Raw genomic sequence first — 17,557 nt, forward strand, 5'->3', positions numbered from 1 at the left:
CAAAAATGAGGAGAACAGCAGGCAGTTTGCAGGTAAAATGAGTTTCAATCCAAATGTATGCAAAAACACAAGCATGGCATGCCGCAGCGAAAGCTTCCGCGTAGCACAAAGCAAGACCTAAATGTCGTTAGCAAAGCGTAAACGTAAACTTCAGGGAGTAGCATAAAGCCAAACAAAACAGTTGCGTGTAGCAAACAATGTACCAGCCCTCACTGTGTGGCGAGACTGGTACAAATAAGGACGATGATTAGCCTTACCACAGGTGGGAACACTAATCATAAGATGAGGACAGGCGTGTAGCTATCGATCCGAGCAACAGAAGGTAAACAAAGGAGGCGCTAGGAACAAAACCAAACACTAAACACAGTGGAATAATATAACGGAACAAACAAAGGTTATGATCTGATGCAACAGATTGTCAAGGCCCGAGCGCACCCCAATGTGCATTCATCTGGGCGCAACACTCCGGCTGCAGCAAGCAGCTGCATGCAATCACCAATCAGCAATCTCCACACCTGTCGCTGATGAGCTCTACTGCCTTCTTAAGCCAGCACAACCTGCTATCCTGTGCCAGAACGTAGCGACCTGTTCCTGTACAGTAAACCGAAATTCTCCAAGCTATATGCATACTCTCTCTCTGTGTGTCTCCCTCTCCGTGTTGATTGGTCTCGTGTCCCCCTTGTCGTCTTCCAGCAGCATTCCCCTGTTCCCGAGTTACGAGCTATGTGTCTCGTCTACCTGTGTTCCCCTCTGGTTCTCTGGCTGCCCCTTTTGGATCTCGACCTCCCGCCTGGACACAGACTTTGACGCCTCTCTATTGCCCCCGACTTCCTGCCTGCTCACGGACCTCCGAGCCAGCCTTGCCCCTCTGGGACTTCCGCCTCTCGCTCAACACTACTGGTAACACACTACCGTTAATTTCCACACATAGTCGCACACCACACATATTCTGGATTAGTCACACTCCATTCCCTTGTTTATATATAGTGTAAATAACAAATATAGAGCTAAACAACGTCCCTGCTGTCTGTGCCGTCTTCTTCCCCTGTACACACGTAACACAGATCATAATACAGTCATCGACATAGTCAAAATCATACTCGCTGCTTGCACATTTACTTGACTTTGCACAGAGACAAGTGGGCGATAAAGGATTTTTTAACCTATGGCTGTTTCTTGACATGATTTTGTGCATATTTTTTATTCTATTCTCTTTTCATAAGATACTGTAAGGTCGGGAGTATTAGTATAGTATATAGAAAATGGATGGATGGATGTATGTTTCTGAGCTGTGATTTGGGGATTGGTCTATAGGGGGCAGTGGCATTTGCCTTGCTAATTAGAGGGATCCTTTCCATCCTTTTTAACTGAGCTACTGTGTGGACCAATTTCCCTTGTGGATCAATAAAGTTTATCTAAGTCTAAGTCTAAGTCAGAGAAGAAGAGTTACCAAGCCCCTTTGACGCATTGAAGTGTCAATAAAAGGCCGATTTCTGCACACTCATTCTGCCCCATAGTCATCTTGCAGTCATTACAATATTTCATACTCTAACAAAGCTTGACTACACTGAAAAAAAAAGTTTCCTATACATCTGCAAATCTTTAGGAAGTTGATAATAAAGTATTATAACTAGGAGTGTGCCGATAGACCAAACATCTCAGTATCAGACGGTTTCTGTGAAAAAAGTGTGTGATTGCCACTTCCATTTAATGCCTATTAATGTTTATACCAAATGCAGATCCCCTCTGACACTGTATTTTTAGTCCCCCAACTGACATAATACAGCCAGCAGCTAATAATGTGTCCCCGCTCCACTAAAATAATAATAATCACCATAAAAATGACAAAATACACTACATTGTTTAGTATCTTAAAGGGGACCTACTATGCAAAACCAACTTTGATGGAGATATTCTCTCACCTGGTTCTTCTGTGCACAGCCACATGTTTTTTACATGACTTTTATTACTGTGGTTGAGGGAAAAGGGTGTTTAGGGTGGGAGTTGGGGGGACTGACTGTTTCAACCTGGGGTTGTGTAATGACGGCGAGAGGCAATGGTTTTTAAATAAAAAACACTTTGTGCTACATTTTATATTTCCAAAAATCGCTATACAAATAAATGTTGATTTGTAAAACAATCTTGCCTTCGTTCATACTTCTTCCAAATGGGCCGTTTGGAATTTGCACAACTTGTGACGTTTTTCCAATATGTGACGTCAGCGGATATCTTCATATATGGTAAAGTTTTAGTCTGCCCTTGTTGTCTGACATTGTAGTCAATAACTTCCCTATTATTCTATCTATCCTCTTGTTCTATCCGATTGGTAACGGGCCGCGCAAGAAAAAAAAAAAGAAAAAAAACTTTTTTTTTTTTTTTTTTTTTAATTAAATCAACATAAAAAACACAATATATACATTATATATCAATATAGATCAATACAGTCTGCAGGGATACAGTCCGTAAGCACACATGATTGTATTTCTTTATGGGGAAAAAAAAAGAAAGAAAAAAAAGAAAAAAATACAAACCAATTTTCAAGCGTTGACCGGTCCCCAGCTACAAAAAGGTTGGGGACCACTGCTCTTGTTGATGGACAGACTGGCTCGTACATTCACATGCATCCTCCACATTTGCCATTTCTAATACAAAATAGTGCATAGTTTTAACTTATCGCTGTCAGTAGACTCCATATGGAAGCGCTAAAAAGGCTGACGGGGAGAAAATGCAGTGGAGGCATGTAAATAAGACCGCCCACAAAATGGTGCATCCTGAATAAACAGTCAAAAAGGGGTTTGAAGTTATTTCGGACCACACGGTAGTGTTTTAAATGTAGAGAAAAAAAATCATAATATGGCATCTTTATTCAGTGTTGTAATAACTGGCGGACAAGGATAAATGTAATGCAAGCCAAGTGAAGACATGCAAGCAACACCAAGAAATAAGTACTTACAAAGTCTGGAGAAAACCACATTGCAGCAGAAAGTACGTAGCTATTAACAGAGAATTAACAAGTAGATAATAAGAGTCCAGAGAGAGGATAACATAACTCTTGGCTTGTCAGCATTGTCACAGTCAGTACACAACTTGTAAAGGGGGCGGATTGATCCATTAGTTGGTGGTTTCGATACCAAAGGTAGTATCAGTATGTAATTACATTTGAAGTGATTAGACCTAAGTTTTTATTTTCTCCCAAAAAAAATGTTTTTTTTAATCTTTACAATTTAAGGGAATAATCCCCTGAACACAAGAGGCCTCTTTGAGGGCAAAAACCAAAGGATTTAAATAAGCAGTAAATAGTAGTTTTTGCTTTTGTTTACTTATTGTGAACTATTGACTTTGTTTTGATTAAACGCTTGTATGTAAAATAAATATAAAAATAAGGAACTAGTTTAAATATTGTGTTAGTATTGTTAAACTGCCAGTGTCAATAGCACTCACCATAAATACATTGAAAAAATTACAGTTAATACATTACGGGCATCTGTATTGGTATCAGCTCATCTCACTCATGGATGATTGCAATCAGCAGCATAAAACCCTGATCGTAACATCCATAATTACAACACACGTCAACATATACGAAACCATTTTCATTAATAAGCATTCAACCGTGTTTGTTGACATCGACTCAATCAGGCACTTTTTAAATATAACAATAATATCAATAACATGGAAGACGGTTGGCGGCACACACTCAAGTGGATTCCACTGTATAATGTTACAGTTGGTGTTTTACATTAATGATGTGTGTCACAATTGTTGCTAATTGTCACGGCCCGTGCGCATGCCAATGCGCACTCATCTGTGCGCTCTGCTGATTGTGCGCGCTACTCCGGCTGCAGCAGGCAGCTGCAATCATTTGCAATCTGCACACCTGTCGCTTCTTAAGCCAGTGCAGACCTGCGTTCCGGGCCAGAACGTAGCTACCTGTCCTGTACATCAAGCCGAAATTATCCACGCTACATGCAATACTGCTCTCTCTGTGTTTCTCCCCTGTCGTGTTGATTGTCTTGTGTCCTCCTTGTCGCTCCAACTGCAGACCTCCGTTCCCACGTGACGAGCTGTGTGTCTCGTCTTCCCTTGTACCCTATGCTTCCCTGAATGCCTCTTGGATCTCGACCTCCCGCTTGGACACAAACCTTCTACGCCTCGTTATAGCCCCCCCCCCCCCCCCCGACTTCCTGCCTGCTCACGGACCTCCGAGCTCTGCCTTGTCCCTCTTGATTCTCCACCTCTCACTCAACACTACCGGTAACACTCAACAGCTAATAACCACACATAGTCTCACACACACACATTTTGGATTCGTCACACTTCATTTCCCTTGTTTATTTAATATTATTATTTGTTATTTATATGTATATACATAGTGCATATATATTAATAAATAGAGCTTATACGCCATCCCTCCTGTCTGTGCCGTCCCTCCCTCTGTACACACAAAACTAATTCATACATCTCGGTAAAGTCGAGGTACTCTACCTACTAGAGATGTGCCTCAACTTTACAAGTCCGAGTGTTCCAACACCCTTTTCCGATTTCAAATTTCTTCAATTTCTGGAACCAGTTGCCAGTTGGGAGTAGATGAAGGTCAGATTATTAAACTGGAGGCTGGAGACACATATTGGACCCTAACACCTGAGATTTGGTGACTATATGTTCACACATGGATGGGGAAAACTCGAAAATACTACAAGTTGGTCATGTGTGGCATCATCGTCACACGTGTCACATATGTGGTGATAAAACTGCTGCAACTGGAACAACAGGTGCACACACGGACAAACACACACACACAGGATGCTCTGTCAACAAATGTAGATAGAGGGTGTACTTTGATATGATCCCCACTGCATCTCTCATTGCACACACCCCTCAGCCATCAACTATGCTTTCCTCCATCATGCCCTTGTTTCCTCCCCCATCTTAGGGTTCCTCAGTCTTTTGTTCCTTCTAGTTTCTAAATTTCCTGTTCCTCTCTCGCTCAATACTCAGAGCTATAAAACAGTCAGGGAGAGTATTTTGCAAGCCTTTCATGCTTGTGTGCCTCACTTTGTGTCTGAGTGTGTATTCTAGACATATGCAGAGGGCATCTGTGTGTCTGTGCTGCCTCCCCATCTTATGACATGTGTTCCGACTCAAACACGAACAGATCTGGTTTCCATGGCGACTGATGCCCCACTTAAAGCTCCCAAGTTTATATGAATGTGTGTGCATGCATACATGCTCGTTGAGAGAATTCATGTTTCTGGTACTGTTTTATCAAATTAAGCATGCTTATATTGCAGCCACTGTTTACCCATTGTCACATTTTAACTAGTTATTGATGTACTGAATGTTAACAGGTGCTTTTCTTGTATCCGAGTGCATCCAATATTAGATTACTTTTTCATATGATGGCGGAAATTAAGAAATGTAGACGGTTTAACCACCTCTCTGTGTGTATAATGAGCTTCACGCATTAATGTTTAATGCATAAGAAAGTACAACAAGCACACTGTCACAGCCAGGGGAAGTCTTTAGCCATCACACACAGTTTTAGCATGTCAGCAGGGTAATCAGGGAACACAGTAGATTGTTAGAAAATGTGGTATTTCAAATAGCTAAATAACCTATGATAGTTTTGTTTTTTAACAGAGGCACCAAAAATGTGTAGTGGTCTTCAGCTAATACAACAAATGATGCTGGTTAAGTAATTGGCGGATCCTCCGAATTAGTATGTGTCTACGCATTAGTTAGACTGATTTTTTTCCAATTCTATTTGAACTTATTCACCAACACATCATTTTTTATATGGTATGAAAATCATCTAAACAAGCGTCTACATCAGTGGTACTCATCATCATAGTCCTTTTTCTCCTTGTACCAGCTTAGATAACACTGGGCTCATCAAGTACCACCATAATTACAAACATTAAAATACAGCAGCGAAGTGTTGTCCCGATACCAATATGTTGGTACCGGTACCGGTATTAAAATTATTTTGATACTTTTTGATACTTTTCTAAATAAAGGGGACCACAAAAAATTGCATTATTGGCTTTATTTTAAGAAAAAAAAACTTAGGGTACATTAATCATATGTTTCTTATTGCAAGTTTGTCCTTAAATAAAATAATGAACATACTAGACAACTTGTCTTTTAGTAGTAAGTAAACAAACGTTCGTAATTAGTCTGCTGACGTGTGTAGTAAGAAATTGTGTCATTTTCCATTCTATTATTTTGTCAAAATTATTAAGGACAAGTGGTAGAAAATTAATTATTCATCTACTTGTTCATTTACTGTTAATATCTGCTTACTTTATCTTTTGACATGTTCTATCTACACTTCTATTAAAATGTAATAATCAGTTATTATTCTGTTGTTTGATACTTTACATTAGTTTTGGATGATACTACAAATTTGGGTATCAATCCGATACCAAGACGTTACAGGATCAGACATTGGTCATATTCAAAGTCCTCATGTGTGCAGGGACATATTTCCTGAATGTATAAACATAAAATACATTTAAAAAACGAAAGAAGATGTTGTGATACCAAAAACTATGGACGTAATCATAGTAGTATCGACTAGATACGCTCTTGTACTTGGTATCATTACAGTGGATGTCAGGTGTAGATCCACCAATGATGTTTATTTACATTTTGACGCTGGTGAGCTACAGTGTGTAGTGAAGCATGTTTAGCTATTCCTCGTCCTGCAGGGATGATACTTGTAAGAAACATACTTTATTTGTCGCCATGGAGGATTAGTGATTTAGAAGTAGCTAAAACACTGCCAACTGGCGCTGGATGTTGGCCGCTAGCTCGCTAGCCATGTCTTAAAGCACCTCTTCTGGTAGGCGTTTCAGTGTTATAGCTTCACCTTTATCGTTAGTTTTTAAGCCAAAATGCGTTTGTCCTCCCTTTTCTGTCCACACACATTGTCTGTTTGTAAGGACTCCATGATTGTGCGCTACCGAACAAACTCGTCTGCTCGTAAACCAGCAATGACGCGACGTGACGACGGGGGGGGGAAATTGGTGGTGGACCGGTACTTTTCAGAGGCGGTATAGTACCGAATATGATTCATTAGTATCGCGGTACTATACTAATACCGGTATACCGTACAACCCTACAGCAGCGTACAGAAGGCCCAAGTTTTCATTAAAAATAAGGCATAGGTTTTATTTAACAAGCATATTTACTATCTGTGGCCTCTGTAACATTACACACAGTTGAACAGTAAGAGTGTTTAAATCGAGTAAAATAAAACACTGTTAATCAAGTGATTATTCGGCGCACCACTCGATGGAGCCAGCGTACCATAGTTTGAGAATCACTGGTCGACATTATCAAGGATATGCCAAGAAAGAAGAATGTGACTCATGGTTCCCTTTTGTTGCATTCACCAAATGTTTTCTTACCTAAGATTTGTTCTGAGCTAAGAACAAACCGTACTAGTTTTCAGCACTCTGTACTACATTTAGACACAATGGGGTACCAATATGGCTGTTCAATTGTGTTGACATATAATATTAGATATAGATTCAAAGGTTCCAGGCAGGACTGGTGTCACACAATCCAAATTCCAAATCCCCCAAGTGTCTAACGCACTACTGAAGCTTCTCATACGTGCCTTCATGCACTCCTGGAATTCTTTTTTTTCCAGTATATGCCGCAACTTCATCATCACGGCCATCTTGATGTTGTCCACACCTTCAAAACACGTTTCCTTGATGACCTCTTTGAGCTTGAAAAAGAGGGGTAAAATAAAGACGTGGAGCCAGGTCTGGTTAATACGAAGGTTGCTCCAGCATGTCAATGTTCTTCTGGTCAGATGTTCAGAGAACATCTGACCAGAAGAACTTCTCCCTCCACTCAACAAAGCAAACGCCCCAGAATGTATTTGTAGAAGTGCTACATGATCGAATAACTCCTCACACTGAGGAATGCGATCATCAGTCCTGGAATTTTTTTCTGACACACCTCATATACAGTACACTATACAAATGGACAAACGTGTCTACGCCACTTTGTTCCCTCATTTCTAAATGAATAGTGGTAGCATATATTGCATTGAAGATTGGGACTATGCAGCATTTTTGTCATGATCCTTCACAACTATTGTTTTGTTACCAACTTCCTGTCGTTTAGAATCACTTCCTGTCCTGGTGCTCTTGTTTTGTCAGTTTCTGTTTGTTGTCTGTGTTTTGAAACACCTTGACTTTCTGTTCCATGTGCTTACTAGCACACCTGATGCTCATTGTTAATTAGTTCTATTAAGTTCCACCTGGTTCCCTTCTTCACGGCTGTGTCATTTTAGTTTGTAGAATGGTGCTTGATGTTCTGTAATAGTTTGTGCCCGGCTTTCGGTGGCAATTAAATCTAGATTTACTTGTATTCCGTCTGCCGTTTTCTGCAATGTTGGGCTCACGTTCTAGTCTTCAGGCCAGGGTCTTCTAAAGATCCCAAAAACTTGTTTTAAAACCTGTGGAGACCTGGCATTCCAGGCTATAGCTCCCAGATTCTGGAACAATTTGCACCAGTCCCTCCGTGATCTTGACTGTGTTGAAACTTTTAAGAAACATTTGAAAACTTCTCTTTTTACTAAAGCTTTTAACTATCATTTATAATCCACTGTGTATCCTTTTTATGATGTTGCCCCTGATGTTTTAAATTGAATTGTTGTTTTACTTTGCCTATGTTTTGTACAGCACTTTGTTATTTTAGCTGTGAAAAGCGCTTTATGAATAAAATGTAATTACTTACTTACTTTTGTTGCAAGCCACACTCACCAGATCCTGACAATTTGGAGCAAGTGGATTGGGGGTCATCTGAAGGACAGTGGGGCAGTCTGAGGATCAAACTTGCAACCTTTACAAGCACACTCACAGTCAATGTATATCCTCACCATTACTGTTATGAACACAGTGGGCTGATATTCAGTTACTGCTATAGTTCGGTTAAAAGTACTTAATCTATTTTATACCTGTGCTCCATTTGGTTAAAAATAATAAACCAATGTTCTGACTGAAGTACAGTGTTTGTACTTATGACTCATGAGACATGCGCTAATCCTCTGCTCTCTCATTATCTTCTCCAGTCGCATGTCCTTCAGTAGAAAACGGAAGAGTTTTCCTTTTGTGTTTGCATGCCAAGCAAGTAGCTGGCCTGCCATTTTATAAGGAAACACCTCATTCTTGTTCTCGGTCTTAACCAACAATGTGTTGGTAAACACTTAACAGCCTGAGCAGTATGGACGTTTAAAACTGTATTTATTTCAAGTATAGTATTTCTACTGGTTAAAGTAGTCGTGCAAGAAGAGAGGCATTGCTATATATGTATTATTTGCGCAACACAACAACACCTTGGAACACACCCTGACACATCAAGTCACGCTCAAACACAGAGAGGAAACTCCTCCAGCGTGGGTGTTCCAAATAAATGCTGATGAGTCATCTTTCAATCAGCCTCACTGTTGCTGTTTGAAGTACACCAGCAGCACAACTTGGTCTAGTCTTCTGCTTAAAAATATTGATGAATAAAGGAATCCTAAAAAGTGAAGTCCTGAAATGACTAATGTGTTGTCTGATATTAATTTTGAACCATTAAAACACTAAAATCATCAGGAATGCTAAATCAATACTACTTTAAAAAAACGAAATATATAATCAGTGCAGTCAGGGAAGGCAGGTGAGGCGGGGCCTCACGTGCTATCATGGAAAGAAAAATGTTTTAAAAAGAAAAACAACTAATTAAATTGTTATATGTATCCAGTGATTATATTATAAAGTTATTTTCTATTTAACTTCACCAGTTTTAGATTATTTTTATTCCAAATCGCTGAATTTTCACATTTGCCGTTCAAATACTGAGAAGAGACTTGCGGTGAGTCAGCAGCCAGTTGAGCCTCACCATGGATTGCGCAATGACTCGGCTAACTGCTGGCCTGCTGTGCAGTGAGACCGGATTGCTATATGAATTATATTATAAATTTCCATAGTTTAGTTAGCTGAGGTATATAATGTACAGTGTATTTTGTCAACAACTGTATGTGTGTAACGTATTTCTTGTGCTGAGCAATCATAAAACGGCTGCGAAGACGCACTGGGTGAGGCTCGCAGTTCTCCCGCCTCCTGGTGGTAGAGGGCGCTAGTGATCCCAGGGATCATTCTTGCGACTACTCGGCTGCAGAATAAGTGACAACAAGCAGCAACAGTTAGCAAGTCAAGTGCAGCGGCAGCGATTGTTTATTGTTTCCTCTCGCCTGGACTTTTAACATGGAGGATTACATATCTAAAATAAAACAGTTTTCTAAACTGGACTTTCAATCGAAGCAGGAGGTAATAATTAAAGGAAGATCTCCATTGAGACAGAGAGACTTTTAAAACTGAAGAAAGATAAGGAAGACTTCTATAAACAAGTTATCGATGCTTTTATTCAGAAGGAGCGGCGCATGGACTTCATTTATAAGTAAAGGTAAGACCATAATAACGTTTTTTTTATTAAATGTGCTGTTTTGTGTGCTACAGCTTGTATGTGTAAAGAATGCTGGTATGAGCTTTTAAACATAACCTGTTAACTGCTGCCAATCAAATGGTGAACAAGATACTCTTTAGGGTTCATACGTTTGTAAATCTGACTGTGATGAAGTCAGTGCCTCACCAGCCTTGAACCTCACCGCACGTCACTGGAAACATACAGAGTACACCTACTCAGTGGCCTAGTGGTTAGAGTGTCCGCCCTGAGATCGGTAGGTTGTGAGTTCAAACCCCGGCTGAGTGGGTAATGGGACCCATTACCTCCCTGCTTGGCACTCAGCATCAAGGGTTGGAATTGGGGGTTAAATCACCAAAAATGATTCCCTGCTGCCCACTGCTCCCCTCACCTCCCAGGGGGCGATCAGGGGTGATGGGTCAAATGCAGAGAATAATTTCGCCACACCTAGTGTGTGTGTGACAATCATTGGTACTTTAACTTTTAACTTTAATGCCTACCAGATTAACACAATCCAATCTAAGCACTTTTGATGTCCATGTCTTCTAAATTAAAAAATATATTTATTTCATAGGAAATAATGTAAAGCAAATGTACTTGTGCTCAACTTTTCAAGACACCAGTCAATCACAGGCCAATATAAAGTAGACAAACATATATTCACACTCGTATTAACACCTATGGACAATTTAGACTCCAATTAACCTAATATACATGTTTTTGGGGTGTGAAAGGAAAAAATCAACGTGTACCCAGGTAAAACAAGTAAACCAACAGTTTTTTTGTTTTTTTTTTGTCCTGTCCAGCTACTCAGGCAAATCATATTGTTGATGTAGATGCCCATATTTGCTGTACAGATTTACTTTACAAAAGAGAAGTGTGGTATACCTAATGGACAATGGAGACTGCAAAGAAGAAAGCTGTAGGTGGGATCGGTGTATTAGCGGCTGGCTGCAGCAACACAACCAGGAGGACTTTGAGGATAGCAGACGCGCTATCCGACGCTAGCCGCCGACCGCATCGATGATCGGGTGAAGTCCTTCGTCGCGCCGTCGATCGCTGGAACGCAGGTGAGCACGGGTGTTGATGAGCAGATGAGGGCTGGCGTAGGTGGAGCGCTAATGTTTTTATCATAGCTCTGACGAGGTCCCGTAGCTAAGTTAGCTTCAATGGCGTCATTAGCAACAGCATTGCTAGGCTTCGACAGGCGGCACAGCATTAACCGTGTGGTTACAGGTCCAGTGTTTGGTTTGGTGTCTCCTGATAGTAGTATTGTTGATCTGCTGTCTATCCTTCCAGTCAGGGGCTTATTTATTTTGTTTCTATATGCATTTAAGCACGATGCTATCACATTAGCTCTGTAGCTAAAGTGCTTCACCGATGTATTGTCGTGGAGATAAAAGTCACTGTGAATGTCCATTTCGCATTCTCGACTCTCATTTTCAAGAGGATATAGTATCCGAGGTGGTTTAAAATACAAATTCGTGATCCACAATAGAAAAAGGAGAAAGTGTGGAATCCAATGAGCCCTTTTACCTAAGTTACGGTCAGAGCGAAAAAAGATACGTCCTGCACTGCACTCTAGTCCTTCAGTCTCACGTTCCTCATCCACGAATCTTTCATCCTCGCTCAAATTAATGGGGTAATCGTCGCTTTCTTGGTCCGAATCGCTCTCGCTGCTGGTGTAAACAATGGGGAAATGTGAGGAGCCCTTCAACCTGCGACGTCACGCTACTTCCGGTACAGGCAAGGCTTTTTTTATCAGCGACCAAAAGTTGCAAACTTTATCGTCGATGTTCTCTACTAAATCCTTTCAGCAAAAATATGGCAATATCGCGAAATGATCAAGTATGACACATAGAATGGATCTGCTATCCGCGTTTAAATAAAAAAAAATCATTTCAGTAGGCCTTTAATGGAGCATGCATAGACCACAGTAGGTTACATTTCTGGTCATACATTTTAACTTTGTCAATACTGGTACACCCATATAGGCAAGCAAAACACAGTTGCAGAGTTAACTCTTATGTTCAATTTTGGTTGACCTACTAATTGAATGACTTTTGGGGCAATTGATTGCATTGTATCATTACAATCACTGTTTTTACATGTCTGAAAGAGTTATCGCCAAAGTATGCCTGATGAGTTTAAACTGGACAAAACCCAATTTTCTCCATTTCTCTAAAAAAATTGATCCAAAAGAAGTGATTAAAAAGTCAACATTAGGGCTATCGGAAAGGAGCAAAGCAAATGGTTGTCAACTCTCCCTCCATTAGACACATAATATTTATAGTCATTCATCTGAAGTTAGGCTGGGCAGCAATATTGGTTCTTTTCCCTAACCCGATAGTCAAAGATGTATACGTTTAAGTACTTCTTTGTCTCGTGGTGTTCTGAATAAGAAAATGATTAAGCTTCTATGAAAGGGGTCCCAGTGTCACTGCGCCATTAAAGTGGTACAATACTTTACTCGGTGTAAGAGAGATGAAGGGCATCCAGACAAAAAAAAGACCAACGTGCAAATTCAGATTAACACTGGCCTATAATATCTTAGTTTAATCATCCATAAAATCGAAAGCTTGAGGCTGGGGTCTAGGTTTGTATCACCAAAAGATGAGAGCAAAAAGCCAAAAAATCTATATTTTCAAGAAAAAAGAGAAATATTTGAGAGTGAACGCAAGTTTTGACATACAAAATCATTACATGACACCTATGAGAATAAATACTATTTAACATATAGTGGTAATATTAAATGTTTGGCTGTTAGCAGTATAATAATGCACATTCGTGCCAAATAATTATACTTTTTTTTAAAAGTTATATTCTAAATGTTTTTTTCAACAAAAATCTGGAACGCTTAATAATACTCTGAGGAAAGTAAACACAAGAACTGGGTATTCATTCGACAGTTGCACTTTTGAGACGACTAAAATACAGTGCGACCTCAATTTACAAACCCCTCACTGTATGAACTTTTTGATTAGATTTTTTGATAGACCGAATACAGATATATGCTTTGTTGTACGATCTTGTCTCAGTGTACAAACGTTTCATTCACCCATTGTGTGTTTGCAGCGCAGCCATTTTGTGCTCGGCAGCACATCCATTGTGGGCAGGCTGATAGATCTCCGGTGCTCATTCAGTTAGCACAGCAGTGCTATCGTTAGCGACTATGCTAGTGTTAGTTAGCTTTTTACAACATTTTTCTAGTCCAAAGAAAGCAATTGACAAGCGCTGTGTGGTTTTGAAACATTTAGGAAGTCTCCTCAGCGTTGTAGACGCTGCCTCCTCCCCCCCTCTCCCTCCATTCCACTGCACACAAAGAAGATTACCCAACAAGGTAACGTGGTTCTTATTTTTTATTCTAATCATTGTTACGACCTGGCTGTTAAAGTTAGGGGTTTGTGATTTCAAACTGTGAGTGCACCACAGGGCTAGTGCCAGTGTGTGCGTGTTGGCAGGGCGGCTGAAAAATGAGGACAGTTAGCTAGTTGTTGTTTTAACTTTGTTATTACATATAAAGTTGATTCATCACCATCTTGTTATGTTTGTTTGAGATACAGAACTGTATAGGACTTTTTATTGTGTTCAGATGTATGAACTTTTACAACATTATGGACGTTTTTCGAGGCTGGAACCCATTATTCATGTTTACATTGCTTCTTATGATGAAATGTATTTTAATATACTAACTTTTCGATTTGCGAACACTGTTCAAGGACCATTTAAGTTCACAAATTCAGGACCCACTGTATTGACTTTGGAGGATCTTAAAGGCCTACTGAAATCAATCAATCAATCAATCAATCAATGTTTATTTATATAGCCCTAAATCACAAGTGTCTCAAAGGGCTGTACAAGCCACAACGACATCCTCGGTACAGAGCCCACATACGGGCAATGAAAACTCACCCCAGTGGGACGTCAATGTGAATGACTATGAGAAACCTTGGAGAGGACCGCATATGTGGGTAACCCCCCCCCCCCCCCTCCCTCTAGGGGAGACCGAAAGCAATGGATGTCGAGTGGGTCTAATGATTTTTTTTTATTCAAACGGGGATAGCAGGTCCATTCTATGTGTCATACTTGATCATTTCGCGATATTGCCATATTTTTGCTGAAAGGATTTAGTAGAGAACATCGATGATAAAGTTCGGAACTTTTGATCGCTGATAAAAAAAGCCTTGCCTGTACCGAAAGTAGCGTGACGTCACAGGTTGAAGGGCTCTTCACATTTCCCCATTGTTTACAATGCAGCGAGAGCGATTCGGACCGAGAAAGCGACGATTACCCCATTAATTTGAGCGAGGAAGAAAGATTCGTGGATGAGGAACGTGAGAGTGAAGGACTAGAGTGCAGTGCAGGACGTATCTTTTTTCGCTCTGACCGTAACTTAGGTACAAGGGTTCATTGGATTCCACACTTTCTCCTTTTTCTATTGTGGATCACGGATTTGTATTTTAAACCACCTCGGATACTATATCCTCTTGAAAATGAGAGTCGAGAACGCAAAATGGACATTCACAGTGACTTTTATCTCCACGACAATACATCGGCGAAGCTCTTTAGCTACGGAGCTAACGTGATAGCATCGTGCTTAAATGCAGATAGAAACAAAAAAAATAAACCCCTGACTGGAAGGATAGACAGAAAATCAACAATACTATTAAACCATGGACATGTAACTACACGGTTAATGCTTTCCAGCCTGTCGAAGCTTAACAATGCTGTTGCTAACGACGCCATTGAAGCTAACTTAGCTACGGGACCTCGACAGAGCTATGCTAAAAACATTAGCTATCCACCTACACCAGCCCGCCCTCATCTGCTCATCAACAGGACGAAGGACTTCACCCGATCATCCGTGCGGTCGGCGGCTAGCGTCGGATAGCGCGTCTGCTATCCAAGTCAAAGGCCTCCTGGTTGTGTTGCTACAGCCAGCCGCTAATACACCGATCCCACCTGCAACTTTCTTCTTTGCAGTCTTCATTGTTCATTAAACAAATTGCAAAAGATTCACCAACACAGATGTCCAGAATACTGTGGAATTTTGAGATGAAAACTTTTGTATTGGATTCAATGGTGTCCGAATACTTCCGTTTAACTACTGACATCACGCGCATACGTCATCATACATAGACGTTTTCAACCGGAAGTTTAGCGGGAAATTTAAAATTGCACTTTATAAGTTAACCCAGCCGTATTGGCATGTGTTGCAATGTTAAGATTTCATCATTGATATATAAACTATCATACTGCGTGGTCGGTAGTAGTGGGTTTCAGTAGGCCTTTAAATGCTATCTGTGCATTGTTGCTGTACACTGCCCTTGAGCAAGGCATAGAACCCCAATTTGCTCTGAGGCCCAACACCCTTCTAAAAAAGTTAGAACATAGTTGGGACATATCAATTATTAGGCTTGTTCTTAAATCAGCCATAAATCTCAGATTTACATCCAGAATAGTTTTAGATACTTCCATTCAACCTGTTGTTGGGTAAATATGTAACATGGGTACAGCATCAACATACAGAACACAGCTCAATGTGTACAAAACCCAACATTTGATTGAAAACGAAGGAAACTTTTAAAATTAAAGCTGAGTGCTCATTCTCCAATATAGCAGAGGAACAGTTAACAGGGGTTTACACATAAAAACATTCACACTCACATTCACACCTCCAAGCAATTACGAACCCAACTGTGAAAAGGATGAACATAGCAAACGCACACAAAAAAGACTATAAAGACGACACAGAGAGGAACCTTCTTTCCTATGGATCACCGTCGCTCATTTCTTCAGCACAAAACGCCCATTACCTACTTTCTTTTTTAAATCAGCTGAATACAAATGAAAAGAGGTGCTTCGTGTTTAATCTTCCAGGTGTCAGCTGGAAATGATTATCAAAAAAATGTATTTCGACTGGATTGAAACTACAACGTTCAGTAGAACTGAACATTCCACAAAACAGGAAATAAAGGCTGTGTGTAGCCCAGGAAGCCAATTACACAAAGGCAGGGACTTTCACCTTAAGGGGCCCTGTTTCCTCCCCGCCTCGTCCTCTGGGGGTTTTTATTAACCACCTCAGCATTTTACCTCTCCGAGTCGTGATCCACCGCTGAAAAAAACAAAAAACAATACACAACATGCACAAATACACCTTTAATTTGCTTGACAAGATTGCGGACATTCCCCTTTCCTCCCTTCTCTAGCTCATCTTCCTGTCAATAGGGCTGCCACAGTTTGTGTCACAGTGCTCCTTTGCTGATCAGTGTGTGAGTACACCCCCCGCCCCCCCCACACACACACATTTAACCACCTCTCTCCTACACACACACACACATGATTAATGGTCACTTATTCATACTGCATCAACAAATAAGGCAATGTGGTTCCCTTTGTGAGGCGAAGCGCTGTCCTTGGTGCTGATTCTGAAATCCATGTATGCTGACTGTGTGCAGTTTTTTTAGGTAGGGTTTGCTAACAGCATTAATCACATGCAACACACACGTAGACACACACCGAGCGGCCATATGAGTGTCGGTGTGTCAAAGCCCGATGACATAGCTTCCACATTCACCAGTGATGCTGCTGACTCCGTCTGTATCAGCAGCACCATCAGCACCATCAGCACCAAAGCATGACACAATGTATGCATGTGCAGGAGGATATTTAACTCAGTGCACCATCAGTGTTAAAACACTGATAGGAGAAGGTCCATCCACCCCCCCAGCCCCCAGCCCCCATCATCAGCATCATCCTCAGTCAGGTCACATACAAGTCGGCACGTCAGTGGTGCAGAGACGGGATCCCAACTTACCCTTCATCCAGTCCAATACTTGCTTCGGCGTCCATTTACTTATAGGTTCCATAACCAAAGCCATGATGTCACAGCCGCTGCATGCGTCGACCTGCACAGGAGTGGAACGACTTGTCAGTCACATCTGGAGCGACGCGGCGCCGGATAATTTGGAGAGAGTAAACGCGGCGGTCGGTTTTATCCCCTCCATCGGAGCATGGCCGCCTGCAGGAGCGCTGAAGTGGATGCGGTGGTGCAATCTACGCGCACGCACAG

General features: G+C 40.9%; 1 protein-coding gene across 1 annotated transcript in view; it reads right to left on the minus strand.

Annotated features, from left to right (window-relative positions):
* The window catches only part of si:ch211-26b3.4 (connector enhancer of kinase suppressor of ras 2), a 155,746-nt gene extending 138,189 nt beyond the window's left edge, over positions 1-17,557 (minus strand). Inside the window, exon 1 of the mRNA XM_062045522.1 lies at positions 17,303-17,557. Within this exon, the coding sequence (XP_061901506.1) occupies positions 17,303-17,366 (64 nt within the window). The 5' untranslated portion in view covers positions 17,367-17,557. The remainder of the gene's footprint in view (positions 1-17,302) is intronic.

Source organism: Entelurus aequoreus, linkage group LG04 (genome assembly GCF_033978785.1).
Source record: "Entelurus aequoreus isolate RoL-2023_Sb linkage group LG04, RoL_Eaeq_v1.1, whole genome shotgun sequence".
Lineage (NCBI taxonomy): Eukaryota > Metazoa > Chordata > Actinopteri > Syngnathiformes > Syngnathidae > Entelurus > Entelurus aequoreus.